This window comes from Ixodes scapularis, unplaced genomic scaffold (assembly GCF_016920785.2).
Source record: "Ixodes scapularis isolate PalLabHiFi unplaced genomic scaffold, ASM1692078v2 PGA_scaffold44__24_contigs__length_19508400, whole genome shotgun sequence".
Lineage (NCBI taxonomy): Eukaryota > Metazoa > Arthropoda > Arachnida > Ixodida > Ixodidae > Ixodes > Ixodes scapularis.
The window spans coordinates 5,875,171-5,887,303 of record NW_024609873.1 but is presented as its reverse complement, the minus strand read 5'-3'; the positions used below and the strand labels follow the sequence as shown (position 1 = coordinate 5,887,303).

Below are 12,133 nucleotides of genomic sequence, written 5' to 3'. Positions count from 1 at the left end.
CGGCTGGCTGTCATGCACTTGCGCCATCTTGCCCCAAACGACACTTAAAAGCATAATATCGCGCATTGTGAAAGACCTCGTTCGAAGCTTCGATCGATCATGACACCGCCTTTGTTGCACTTCCTGAGTGATGACTCATTTGCGAAAGGCACGTTGAAGTGCGCGGAAAAATAAAATTCCGGGTGCTGATGAGGATCATGCGAGTCATATAATTTTATTGCAGCCGTGCGAACGTTATAGTTGACGCAATCATAAAATTCTGTGCCCACTGACACCAACTTGACAACAGGAGCCGAAATCCACACGAGCCTTTCTACGCCACAGAGAGAGGAGCGCTAGCCGTTTGGAGCGCTTCCCCAACTCCGACGTTACCGCGCCGCCTCGAGGAGCCATCAGTCCGTTGGCGTCTCGCAGTCTGCCGTGAAGCGAAGAACGAACGCCGAGGAGAGACGAAAGCGACCCCCCCCCCCCCCCCTCCCCCTTCCTCATACCTCCTCTGCCCCCTACAGCTGGTTGAGACATTGCAGAGGGCGCTGGCAAGGAGGAGCCTGCAAGAACAAGCACCCCCCACCCTCCTCCGCTCTCCACAGGAACCGGCGCGTTCACATGGCGAAGGAGCAGGCGAGCGACACCCAAACCAACCCTGAAGGCCTGAACCCCATGCAGTAGTTTTCGAAGCGAGAGTCTCCTCGCCCACTAAGACGGCCCGGGAGCTCACGTGACCAACCCAGCTAAGAAAATACCAGCGCTCACCGCGACTCATCATGGCCATGGTCCTCAGGCTCACGTCATCACGCAGACTAATGCGATCACCGGACTCATATCCACTCTAAGACTCACGTCTTGATTCAGGCTCATGCTCATAAGCCTCGAAACTCACAATCACATTCAAGAGACCTCGAAACTCACATTCATGAGTACTTCACTTAGCGCTAAAGCTCACACTCACACTCAAGAGTTTTAAGAACTCACAATCACACTCACGATCAAACTCACGCTTATGAGTTCGCAGAGCTCACACTCGCACTCACACTCATTAGTTCTGAGAACTCGCGATCACACTCACGATCGGACTCACGCTCATCAGTTCTCAGGACTCTCACTCACACTCACACTCATGAGTTCACGTAACTAACGATCACACTCACGCTCACACTCACAATTTTTCGAGACTCGCGGCCTCACTCACGATCACCTCAAATCTGACGGTGAGCGTGAGTGATCGTGAGTGATCGCACTCATGAGTGAGAATGCCGAGGTATGCTATTGACTCGTTGGATCTCTTGACTCGCCGTGGATCTTTTGACTCGTTGGATCTCTTGACTCGTTGAACCTCTTGACCCACATTGGATCTTTTGACTCGTGTCTGACGAGTCAAAAGATCCAACGAGTCGAAAGATCCATTGTTGGACCTTTTGACTCGTTGGATCTCTTGACCAGAAGCGGACTCGGGGGGGGGGGGGGGGGGGGGGGGGCTGGTTTGCCCTTTTAGTCAAAAACTAGTTGGTACGCCACTGCTTGAGTGTCTACAAGTTTCCGGAAAGAAAAGTTGTTTTGTTCGTCTTCGGTCGGGGTGACAGGGTTCTAAGATAAGAGAGGAGGAGGATGTCGCGGGAGGCCGTCATTGTCCTGGTAACTGTCGGAATGTACATTTGTGGGGGATCTGGACATTTCGGTGCAGGACGTTTCAGTGTAGGACTTTTCGGTGCGGACTTTTCGGTGCACGGTTGTTTCGGTGCACAGACTTTTCGGTGTACGGACTTCTCGGTGCACGGACTTTTCGGTGCACGGACTTTTCGGTGCACGGACTTGTCGGTGCACTGGCCTTTCGGTGTAGGAAGCAAGCATAACATCTGAGGCCAGACTTAAGATTTTAACTTGAAACATCGTTTATTCACAAAACAAGTGCAATAAAAAATTTAGTAGGATACGTTACGAGCAACGCCTCTGAGAAATCGAAGAGCATGGTTGCGGTCATACTCTCTAGCGACTGTCTGAAGGCGCTCGGAAACCTTCACATACTTTGTTGCCGGCTTGAATCGCTGCCCCATCTCAAGTTGTGTGAGCCGGTGAAGCTGCATGCAGTCCTCTCTTTGTAGAACCTCCAGGAACCTCCAAAGAGACGGGTGAGAGCACTGCACATGAGCCTGGAAGCCCCAGTGCCATGCTTCCACCGAGTTGGTGGTCTTGGAGTCGCACTGGAGCACGGTGTCATGGTGATTCCAGAGTTCCACTGGAAACTGTGCGTCTCGCCTTCCCCCAGCCGTTGGCCGTCCTATGAAGGTATCTTCAAAGTAATCCATTACTGGTTGCAGAGCTGAGTGTACGCTGGACGCCAGTTCGGTGAAGATATCCTCCACATCACTCCGGGGTACCATGGAAAGAGCTGGTATCATGCGGGCCTCCAAGTTGATTTGAGGATCACAGGCGTATAGTTCTTGCAGTCCTTCAGATCGAACCTTGCGATAAACGCACTGCGGTAGATGAAAGAAGCACCCACACACGTCGGATGTTGGAAGACCGTCTTGAAAGCGTTAATGGCTGCAAGTTCGTAGTCCACTATTATGGTACTTGGCTCGCAGACCCCTCCACACTCGCTAAAAAGGGCGCTCAGAGCTCGCGTGTACGTACGACAGTTCTTACGGGTTAGCAGCGTATAAGCCGCGGGCAGAACAGATCCGCCAACTTCACAATGTAGGCTGTAGACTTGAAAGAACAGTTCTGGTGCAACCTTGAATGTACCGTCGGCAAACCATTTCTTGGAAGTTTGAAGAACTGCAATCATCTGCGGACTGCAGAAAATAAGGAAGCGGTCCTGATCTTGCACACCGGAGTCGAATACAAGAAACCTCGAGCCGTCTTTCTTCGACGCGTAGTTAGCTGGAATGGCAACGTCTTCTAACCTCAAGGGCATGGGTATGGGCCTTTGCTCTTTTGCACGAACTCTCCTGCACGTAAAATAGTTGAGATATCGTTGGCATCACGGTTCACAACAGTGCCACATGTGAATAAGAAATGCGTGCAATGTACAATTTTGAACACTACGAGGGGCTACGCCCTAAACACCTCTAGACTGTGAAATAAAAATAGCAGACGACTAAAGAAGTAAGAGGGGGACAAGACTGCTCATAGTCGTGAACTGTAGCGCGCGCCTTGTTATTTATTCTGTTTTTATGCGGAGCGCCGTCCTGTTCCCTTCTTATTTTCCTAGTCGTTTGCACTTTTTTTTTATTTGACAGTCTAGATGTTTAACCGACTAGCCCATCAGAGGCACGCGTTTAAACACTTCTTTAACTGTAAAAATAACGAAAGTATAGTAAGTATTTTCCCACTGCCATTTTCCATACCTCTTCTAAACTTTCTCCTCCAAAATATACAATTAAGGTCTATATTTGCAAACTGGGTAGCAATTGTAGTAGCCTGTAAATGCTTACCTCAATGTTCTCTGGATGGTATCTTGAGGTGGCAGGTAGCTACACGCTTCCGGCGTCATCTCGGTGATGAGGTGTCCGACAACGGCTTGGTTGCATTCTTCCGTTGTTTTGGCTCTCTCCTTCATCGAGGAGTAAGCCCACTTGGCTTCTTGATCCATTTGGCAGGTGGCATGAGTATGTTCATTGATGAGTTGCACGACTTCCCCATCAATGGTATGTGCTCTTGCCTTGCATTCGAGCTTCCTGCTGCATGTCCAATATGTCTGCGAGGAATAAAAGGTGAATTAAATCGAAGTCGTTTAGAGCTTGACCATTAAGGACGGTCCACACTGCCCCATTTTCTTACGTTAAGTTACGCTACGAAATATTGCCGCGCGCCAAGTAGGCAGAGCGGCCGTAGCCTAACGGTTATCGCGCTTGCCTCCCACGCGAAGGGCCAGGGTTCGATTCCTGGCCGCGGCTACGCATTTTGTTGACGCTGTAATGAGATGTTCTGGTGAATTCGAGAACCGTCTAGCTGATTCGAGTTTAGAATGCTCTACGCGTCGAACCTTCTACGTCGAATGCTCCAGAAGCCAACGCGTGTACAAAAGCGGCTCCGCGTGGCAAGCCGGAGTCAGTTTCGCCCCAGCGTTCGACTCTGCTGCTACGCCGACCTCGACGCCCGCGACGCTCTGTTATTATCTTTTGTACCCTTTTATTTTGGCACAAGTTCACCCCATTAAACGTTTATTTCTTCCTGTTCATTTCTTGTTTATTGGTCACCACCCGTAACATTTTGGTGGAGGTGCGGGGTAACCGCATGCCCGTGCAGCGCTCCCCTCCGCGTTCCCGAAGTGCAAGTCCGAACACAAGCCCCCAAGAACCCAACGAAGACCAGACCGAGATCCGATTAAGTCGCCGGAACCTTGGCCTACCCCTGGAATCAGGACCCAATTGCCACCCAGGACCAGGCAAACCAGGAGGACGACGATGACCAACCAGTCGGAGACCCCGGCCGCTCCAGCCGTCGTTTATCTGCCCGTCGCACCGCGCACGGCTGCTCCATTCCACGGCGAGCAATACGAAGACGTCGAAGACTGGATTGACCAGTATGAACGCGTTGCCCGCCACAATTGCTGGACCGACGAGCAGCGCCCGCACAACGTCTATTTTTCGCTTGAGGGTACCGCCAAGCACTGGTACGATAATCATGAGTCCTCTTTGACGTCGTGGGACATTTTCAAGACCGATCTCAAGGCTACGTTCAGCAACCACCACCGCCGAGAGAGGGCCGAGGACCTACTGCGAACCAGAACCCAGGGCCCCAACGAGAGCGTCACCGGCTTCGTAGAGGACGTTCTGCGCCTGAGTGCCCGCGCCGACCCTCGAGGCTCGGGCTACCGAAGAGAAGAAACTACGAATTTTCATGCGCGGGGTGAGAGACGACATTTTCGGAGGCCTCGTCCGTAACCCGCCGGCAACCGTCGACGCCTTCGTCACCGAGGCAACAAACATAGAGCGCGCCCTCCAAGCGCGCGCTTCCCACTACCAGCGGCATCCAAGCGTCACTGCAACCGCTCTGCATCCACACGAAGGAGAACTCCGCGGACGGATGTCGTGACGTCAACAACCCGGGAAACTCCGTCCCCGGCTCCGCCGCGCGCACCGGCGGAGCTTTCGTGCTGACAGCACGAAGCCTCCGCGACGGAGGAGAACGGCGGCGCGAGGCGCAGCGAGGCGTCAGAAAGGGATGACGTATGTCTCACGTGATGCACGTTTCGCGGAGGAAAGGGGCGGATTTCTCCTTCGTGTGGATACTGGTACGGACATCCGCGAAATCATCCGGGAGGTCGTCCGGGAGGAAATCCGCCGGTTGCTGCCAGCTGCAAACCGACCAGCGACGCTCTCCATCGCCGAGGTTGTGCGGGAAGAAGTTCAGAGAGCCATTCAACCAGAGGCTCCCGTCGCCGTGGCAGCCACCGAGGAGCCCACGTTGACTTACGCCGATGTGGCCCGACGGCCCCCGCCTCCTCCTCGAGCCTATGCTGCGCCGCCCCGACGTCACTCTCCTGCGCCGCAGCACGACCGACGCCGCGACGACCAGCTCCAGTACGCCAGTCAGGAGCCCCGAGCACCCCGGAAGACCGATGTGTGGCGAACGCCCGACCGACGCCCTCTGTGCTTCGACTGCGGGGAAGCAGACCACACCTACCGCCGATGCCCATACCGTCGATTTGGGCTGCGCGGGTTCCACCCGAACGACCCGCGACCCCGTTATGGTGAACGGCCTCGGGAAATTGACGAGTACCTGCGACGACCTCAGTCCCCCGAGCCTGCGTCCCGCCGAGAGTTCCGGTCGCCTTCGCCACGACGTCCAGCTTCGCTGATGCACCGACCCCGACGTGAAAGCCTGTCGCCCCTCGCTCCACGCCGGGGAAACTAGGCGCGGCAACCCCTGGAGGTGGAGTTGCCGAAGATGACCGACGCCAAGATCCTCCACGAACGTCGGAGGGCCCCCACTCGAACGCTACCAGAGACCGAAACGACGCCCCTGCAGCGGTGTCCAATAACCTAAACGTCGTCATTAATGGCCACGACGCTTCAGCACTCGTGGACACCGGAGCAGACTACTCGGTCTTGAGTGGGAGGCTCTCCCGCCGCCTTCGAAAAGTCACCACGCCGTGGGATGGACCACAAATACGAACCGCCGGAGGGCACCTCATCGCACCAGTCGGGAGATGCACTGCTCGTGTCGAGATCCACGGTGAGACGTGCCCTGTGAAGTTCGTCGTTCTGCAAGACTGTTCGAGGGACGTTATCCTCGGAATGGACTTTCTCTGCGAGTATGGCGCCGTCATCGACCTCGGGGCAAACCAGCTGACGCTGCGAAAGCCTGTTTTACCGCCGGTGGAGACCAACACGACGTCAACCGCGATCCGAGTTATCGCCGACCATGTGAACTTACCACCGCGGTCGAGTGTTTTCGTCACCGTCATAACCGACTCAGCCATGCACGGTGAAGCTCTTCTGGAAGGCAGTGCGAGCGAGCCCACGTCGTATAGCACGAGCCACCCTCGATGGGCCCCACGTTCTCCCCACCGCAAGACCGCAACGCCAAACGACCAGCTCACCGCACACACTATGCTTCCCAAGCCTTTCCCTCTCTCCCGTACGCTCTCGCCACCGTCATCTCAAGTGTCTTCCCTCCGCATTCCCAGACAGCTCTCCCTCGCCTTCTTCGCTGTGTTCTCGTGCCGTGCCCACCGCTTACTTCGCTTTGTGTGACAGACCGCCTTCACCTCAAGCCCTCTTAACATGTAATCCTCTAAGCTCTTCAGTAAAGTCCCTAATTATCACTTCTACGCCCTGCCTCAGCCCTGCCATGCCTCACATCTGGCGCAGTCGACCTCAAGAACTTTAAACTAGCTTTCTAGTCTTTCTAAAAGTCTTTCTCGCCCTTGAAACCTTGCCGACTCGCCCACTCGCCTCAACCAGCCAACGCCCTGTTCGCCTCTTCGCCTCTTCTCCCGTCCGCCATGCCGCTCATCAACTGGGAGGAAGCCACTGCCGCAGAGCTCTCCGGCTTCACGGCGGATCTCATCCGTGAAGAACTCGGTCGACGCCAATTGGACAATACTGGCAACAAAAAGGAAATTATTGAGCGTCTCCTAATCAACATCGCCGAGACAAAGCCACTACCCGAAGCCAACGCCCAGGGAGTTCTTCCGTCCGACTCCACTTCAGCGGGGCAGCCAGGCACATCAACCATGCCTACCTTTACAGCCGATCCCGTCCTCAATATGCAGTTGTTAACTGCATACCTGCAACAGAGCTTCCGGATCCCGGCAAGATCCGTGAACGTAACAACCCTTCCGGATTTGTCTTCTACGATCTCCACGTTCAGCGGAGACGGAGGAATTTCCGCTCGCCGATGGCTGGAAGACCTCGGGCGCACCCAACAACTTGCCTCGTGGGAGCCCTCAACCCTGCTAGCCATCGCGCTGGGAAAACTCCGAGGACCAGCCGCCGATCGGAAAGTCACAACCGGGAAGCAATTCAAGACCTGGCCCGAATGGAAAGAGGCCTTCCAGGCACAATTCGGCGAACAGCTGTCCCTCATTCAGTGGCAGACACGAGTGGCCGCTCGACAACAAGCACAGGGTGACAGCCTCGTCAATTACACGCTCGCGAAGCTCAAGATCATCGCGAGGTGTCCCGTCACCCTAACCGACCAACAGCGACTCGAGTACGTGATTCAGGGTCTCCGCGATAGGCAAATAACCACCGCCATCGCGGTTCAGCGTCCAAGCACCGTGCCACTCTTCATGACCATCGTCACGGATCTTGACCGCACCCTGGATCACAATCGAAGCCCTACGACGCCCCCTGCGCCCGGAGCTTCCGCCGCTCCAAACCTGCCCTCGCCTCGACCACGCCCATCACAGCCTTTCGCCGCCGCGCCCGCGCCTCTAATAAGCCCCGGAACTACTACATCGCCAGTCCCGAAGCCCCAGCGACCGCGCCACGAATCTCAACGCTTCCAGTTGAGCAACAAAATGCTCGATATCGGGACATTGAAGCGAGAAATGGAGCCCCAGCCTTTCGCTCAGGACAGGACTTGGCAACAGCCATTTGTTACAACTGCCAAAACCCTGGCTGGATGGATGGATGGATGAATACGGCTGAGCCCTTTGGATCGGGCGGTAGCTTACGCCACCTAGCCATTTTGTTTTACCATTTATGCTTAGAATATTTAAATGTGAAATCTATATTCACTCCGCAGTGCAAAGAAAGTGAGGCTATGAAACCCCCTTGCCATCAGTGGATAAGAAAATACCTAGTTTTCTCTCGATTTCTGCCACCATTCACTTAATCTTTGCTTGGTAATTTCTACAGTCTTGAAATCCACTCTCCCTTCGCTGTCTCTAAAACCCAATGACTTTATTAAATCTATGTTGTCTTCGGTAGGCATAGGGTGAAGCCCTTTACAGTAGAGTATCAAGTGCTCAGCCGTCTCTTCCTCCTCTCCACAAGCAGTGCACACTGTATCAATTTCCTGGTACTTCACTCTGTATGTTCTGGTTCGCAGAACACCCGTTCTTGCCTCAAACAGCAATGAGCTTCCCCTAGAATTGTCATAAATGCTTTCTTTGGCAATAACTCTTTTGTTTAATCTATAGCTTTCCAGAGCCGTCTTTGTCTGCATTCCCTCTAGCCACCAATCTCTTTCTGTGGCCTTAACTTTCTTCTTAACTGAGACTTGCTCTTCCGTATCTTCGCTATAGCCCAAAAACTTTCCTCTTAATTTCCTAGTGCGCTGTCTCCACTTTGTGTCTACACTCCTCATGTATAAATAGCTGAAAACCTTTCGTGCCCATTGCTCCCCGTCCATTTGCCTCAACCTATCCTCAAATTCTACCTTGCTCGCCGCTTCCCTGCTCTCAAATGATGCCCATCCCATGTCTCCTTGTACTCCCTGGTTTGGCGTTTTGCAATGTGCCCCCAAAGCCAGTCTACCTACTCCGCGCTGTTTTATTTCTAGTCTCGCATGCACTTCGGATTTCATGCATAGCACTGCGTTTCCAAAAGTCAAGCCAGGCACCATGACCCCTTTCCAAATCTCTCTCACCACCTCATACCTGTTGTAATTCCAAAGTGCTCTATTTTTCATTACAGCTGCATTTCTGTTGCCCTTACCTATTATATACTTTTCATGGTCTCTGAGATATTCTGCACCATCACATATCCATACTCCTAGATACTTGTATTTACTAGCTCTCTCAACTGTAATATTCTGTATCTTCAGCCTCTCAACTTCATCCTCGTTAAAAATCATGACTGCCGATTTTTCGCTACTGAATTCTAAACCTAATTCCTCTCCTTCCCTACCACAGATGCTCATTAATTCCTGCAACTCTGTCCTGTTGTTAGCCATTAGTACAATATCATCCGCATACATCAATCCCGGTAAGGATTGCTGAATTTTTTGGCCTAGCTTACTGTAAGAAAGGTTGAACCCAAGCCCACTCTTCTCTAGTCTATCCTCCAATCCTCTCAGATACAACATAAACAGCAAAGGCGATAACGGGCACCCCTGCCTAAGGCCTCGTCTTATCTCTATTTTCCCTGTCGCCTTTCCTTCCCATGTTATAATCACCTTGTTATCTTTGTAAATGTTCCTTAATAGTGCTGTTAGTCCTTCATCTAGGTTTAAGTTCTCCATTATGTCCCACAGGTTTCTTTGGTTCACATTGTCATAGGCACCCTTGATATCCAGAAATGCCAGCCAGAGCTGTCTGTTTTCTTTTTGCGCTATTTCTATACACTGTGTTAGAGAAAATAAATTGTCCTCCAACCTTCTTTGTTTTCGAAACCCGTTCTGTAATTCGCCCAGTATGCCCTCGCAATCTACCCATTCCTCCAGTCTGTTCTTTATAATCTGCATTACCAACCTGTAAATAACCGGTGTCACGGTTATAGGACGATAATTCCTAATATCAGACTTATCTCCCTTTCCCTTATATATCATACTCATCCTACTAAGCCTCCATTCATCTGTAATATTTCCTTTTGTTATCATGGTACTCACTACCTCCCTTAGTTTTGCCTTAGATTTAGGACCCAAATTCTTCACCAGCTTGATAGGGATACCATCTGTGCCTGTCGATGTGCCACTAGGGACTCTTCGTTCCGCCTTTTCCCATTCTCTTTGTCCAAAATCCGCGATGTCACAAACTGGACTGCTACTTCCTTCGGTTCTCCTATCTTCCACATGTAACCGTTCCCGAAATTTCTCCTCCATCACTGCTCCTATATATTGTATCGCATCATCTCCCTCTAATTGATCTCCCTGATGCGAGAGTATGAACCTCTGTCTAGCTTGCGTTGTTTCACCGAGTGAGTTCAAGTGCTCCCAAAACTTCTTGGCAGCGTTTCTATCTTTCTTACTTACATTACTCATCCATTCCTCACCCTTTCTCTGAATTTTCGCATTGATCAAACTGGATGCCTCTCGGCGACATGTTATAAAATTGCCCCATTTTTTTTTTTTTTTTTTCATTGGCCATCTCGCCAACAAATGCCCCCTGCCTCGAAAATCACGAACCCCAAATCAAGTCACCCCAAGCACACAGCCTAACGCCACAGCCTTCAGCACCTATTCCCCGGAAGAACTTCCCGATTCTAAATTCGCATGCATGATCGTCTCCGTCACAGTCGCTGGCGTGGGCCCGGTTGATGCATTTCCCGACAGCGGCTCGAAGATGAGCATAATTTTTTTACGTCTCGTCAGACATCTGAACTTGCTCCCTTGGAATAAACCCCCACTCGTGGTGGTTGGAGGAAGTTCTGTGACCCCGATCGGCTCCGTTTGCATTCGCATCTCCGTCGGAGCCATGATCCGGACTGGTGGAAGCAGCAGTTTACCCCAAAACGCCTTGCCATTGATCTTGGGGGAGGACTGGTTCTGTGCGTCACAAGTGGAGCTGCTCGTCCGCCCTCCACTTCCATCGCAGCTTCGCCACCCAGGCAACAACATCATCATCGACTGTCAGGAAAGGCTACTGCCGCGAATGGCCAACGCAGTCTTGCTCGAGAACTCCGCCCTGAGTAAGTCTCGCATGCCCTGTGCTCCTGACGGACTGCAGACTTCCCCAATCTTCCCAGAAGAACAGCCAGCATGGTCACTGTTAGGATTAACTGCCATGCACATTACGCCTTGCCAAGAACCACAGACCAGTGCGATTCTGCCCCAGCCGGGGGGGGATCGGTGGCCGAGTGGGCTAGCGCACACCAGCTCGGAGCACGTGGAGTGAAAGGTCGCGCTGCAGAACCCAGGGATCCTGGGTTCAATCCCCACCCCTGCCCGTTTCGATCTGGATGAGCATCGTACCGGCGTGCGGTCGTGTATCACTACTGCGTGGTGCACGTTAAAGACCCCAGGCTAGCGGATGTACTGCACTGGCTAAATTGCTCATCTACAGCTGGGAGACTCGTCGCCCCTGTGAGGCAGACCAAGTTCTAGGCTGTATAAACATACCACACAACCCAATTTTTTTTTTGTCCCAGCCGGCGGTAATCGGCACGCAACTGCTCCCCGACGAACGCAATCGAGTTCAAGCCATTCTCGAGCGACACGCACTACTCTTCGCCACCAGTGACCATGACCTCGGGCTCTATGACAAGGTAGAGCATACCATCGACCTTGTGCTAGGTGCACAGCCCTACAGCCGTCAGCCGTATCGTTGCACTTCCGACGACCGTTCGTTCATTGAAGAGCAAACAGCGCAGCTCCTTCAAAAGGGAATCATCGTACCGTCGATTGGACCATGAGGATTTCCCGTTGTTGTCGTGACTCGCGAGAACAAGAAGCGCCTTTGCGTAAATTATATACCGCTCAACAAGCTGACCACCAGCGTCGTCCAGCCCCTTCCCCTCGCAGATGATCTCATGAACGACGTTGCCGAATGTTGCTTGTTTGCGTCCCTAGACCTCAAGCGTGCCTATTGGCAAATCGGCCTCCGCCCGCAAGATCAAGACAAAACCGCTTTTGTGACGCATCAGGGAGCCTACAAGTGGACCAGAATGCCATTTGGCTTGAAAAATGCCCCTGCAACCTTCCAGAGAACAATGACCACCATCTTTGAAAGCCTCAAGCCACGTCATCCAAAATGCGGCGCAAGAGTCTACCTCTACGATGTCCTGCTTTTCGCAACGAG

At 52.7% G+C, this 12,133-nt stretch overlaps 1 protein-coding gene across 1 annotated transcript; it reads right to left on the bottom strand.

The window, feature by feature from the left end:
* Window positions 1–1,919: 1,919 nt before the first annotated feature.
* Window positions 1,920–2,396, bottom strand: LOC115328404. Its single transcript, XM_029989589.2, has one exon. The coding sequence runs from the start codon at window positions 2,394–2,396 to the stop codon at window positions 1,920–1,922; it is 477 nt and encodes a 158-aa protein (XP_029845449.2).
* Window positions 2,397–12,133: the final 9,737 nt, after the last annotated feature.

Bases quoted from the DNA above. Each gene is read 5' to 3' on its own strand.
- LOC115328404 (XM_029989589.2), bottom strand. From the start codon at position 2,396: ATGATACCAGCTCTTTCCATGGTACCCCGGAGTGATGTGGAGGATATC.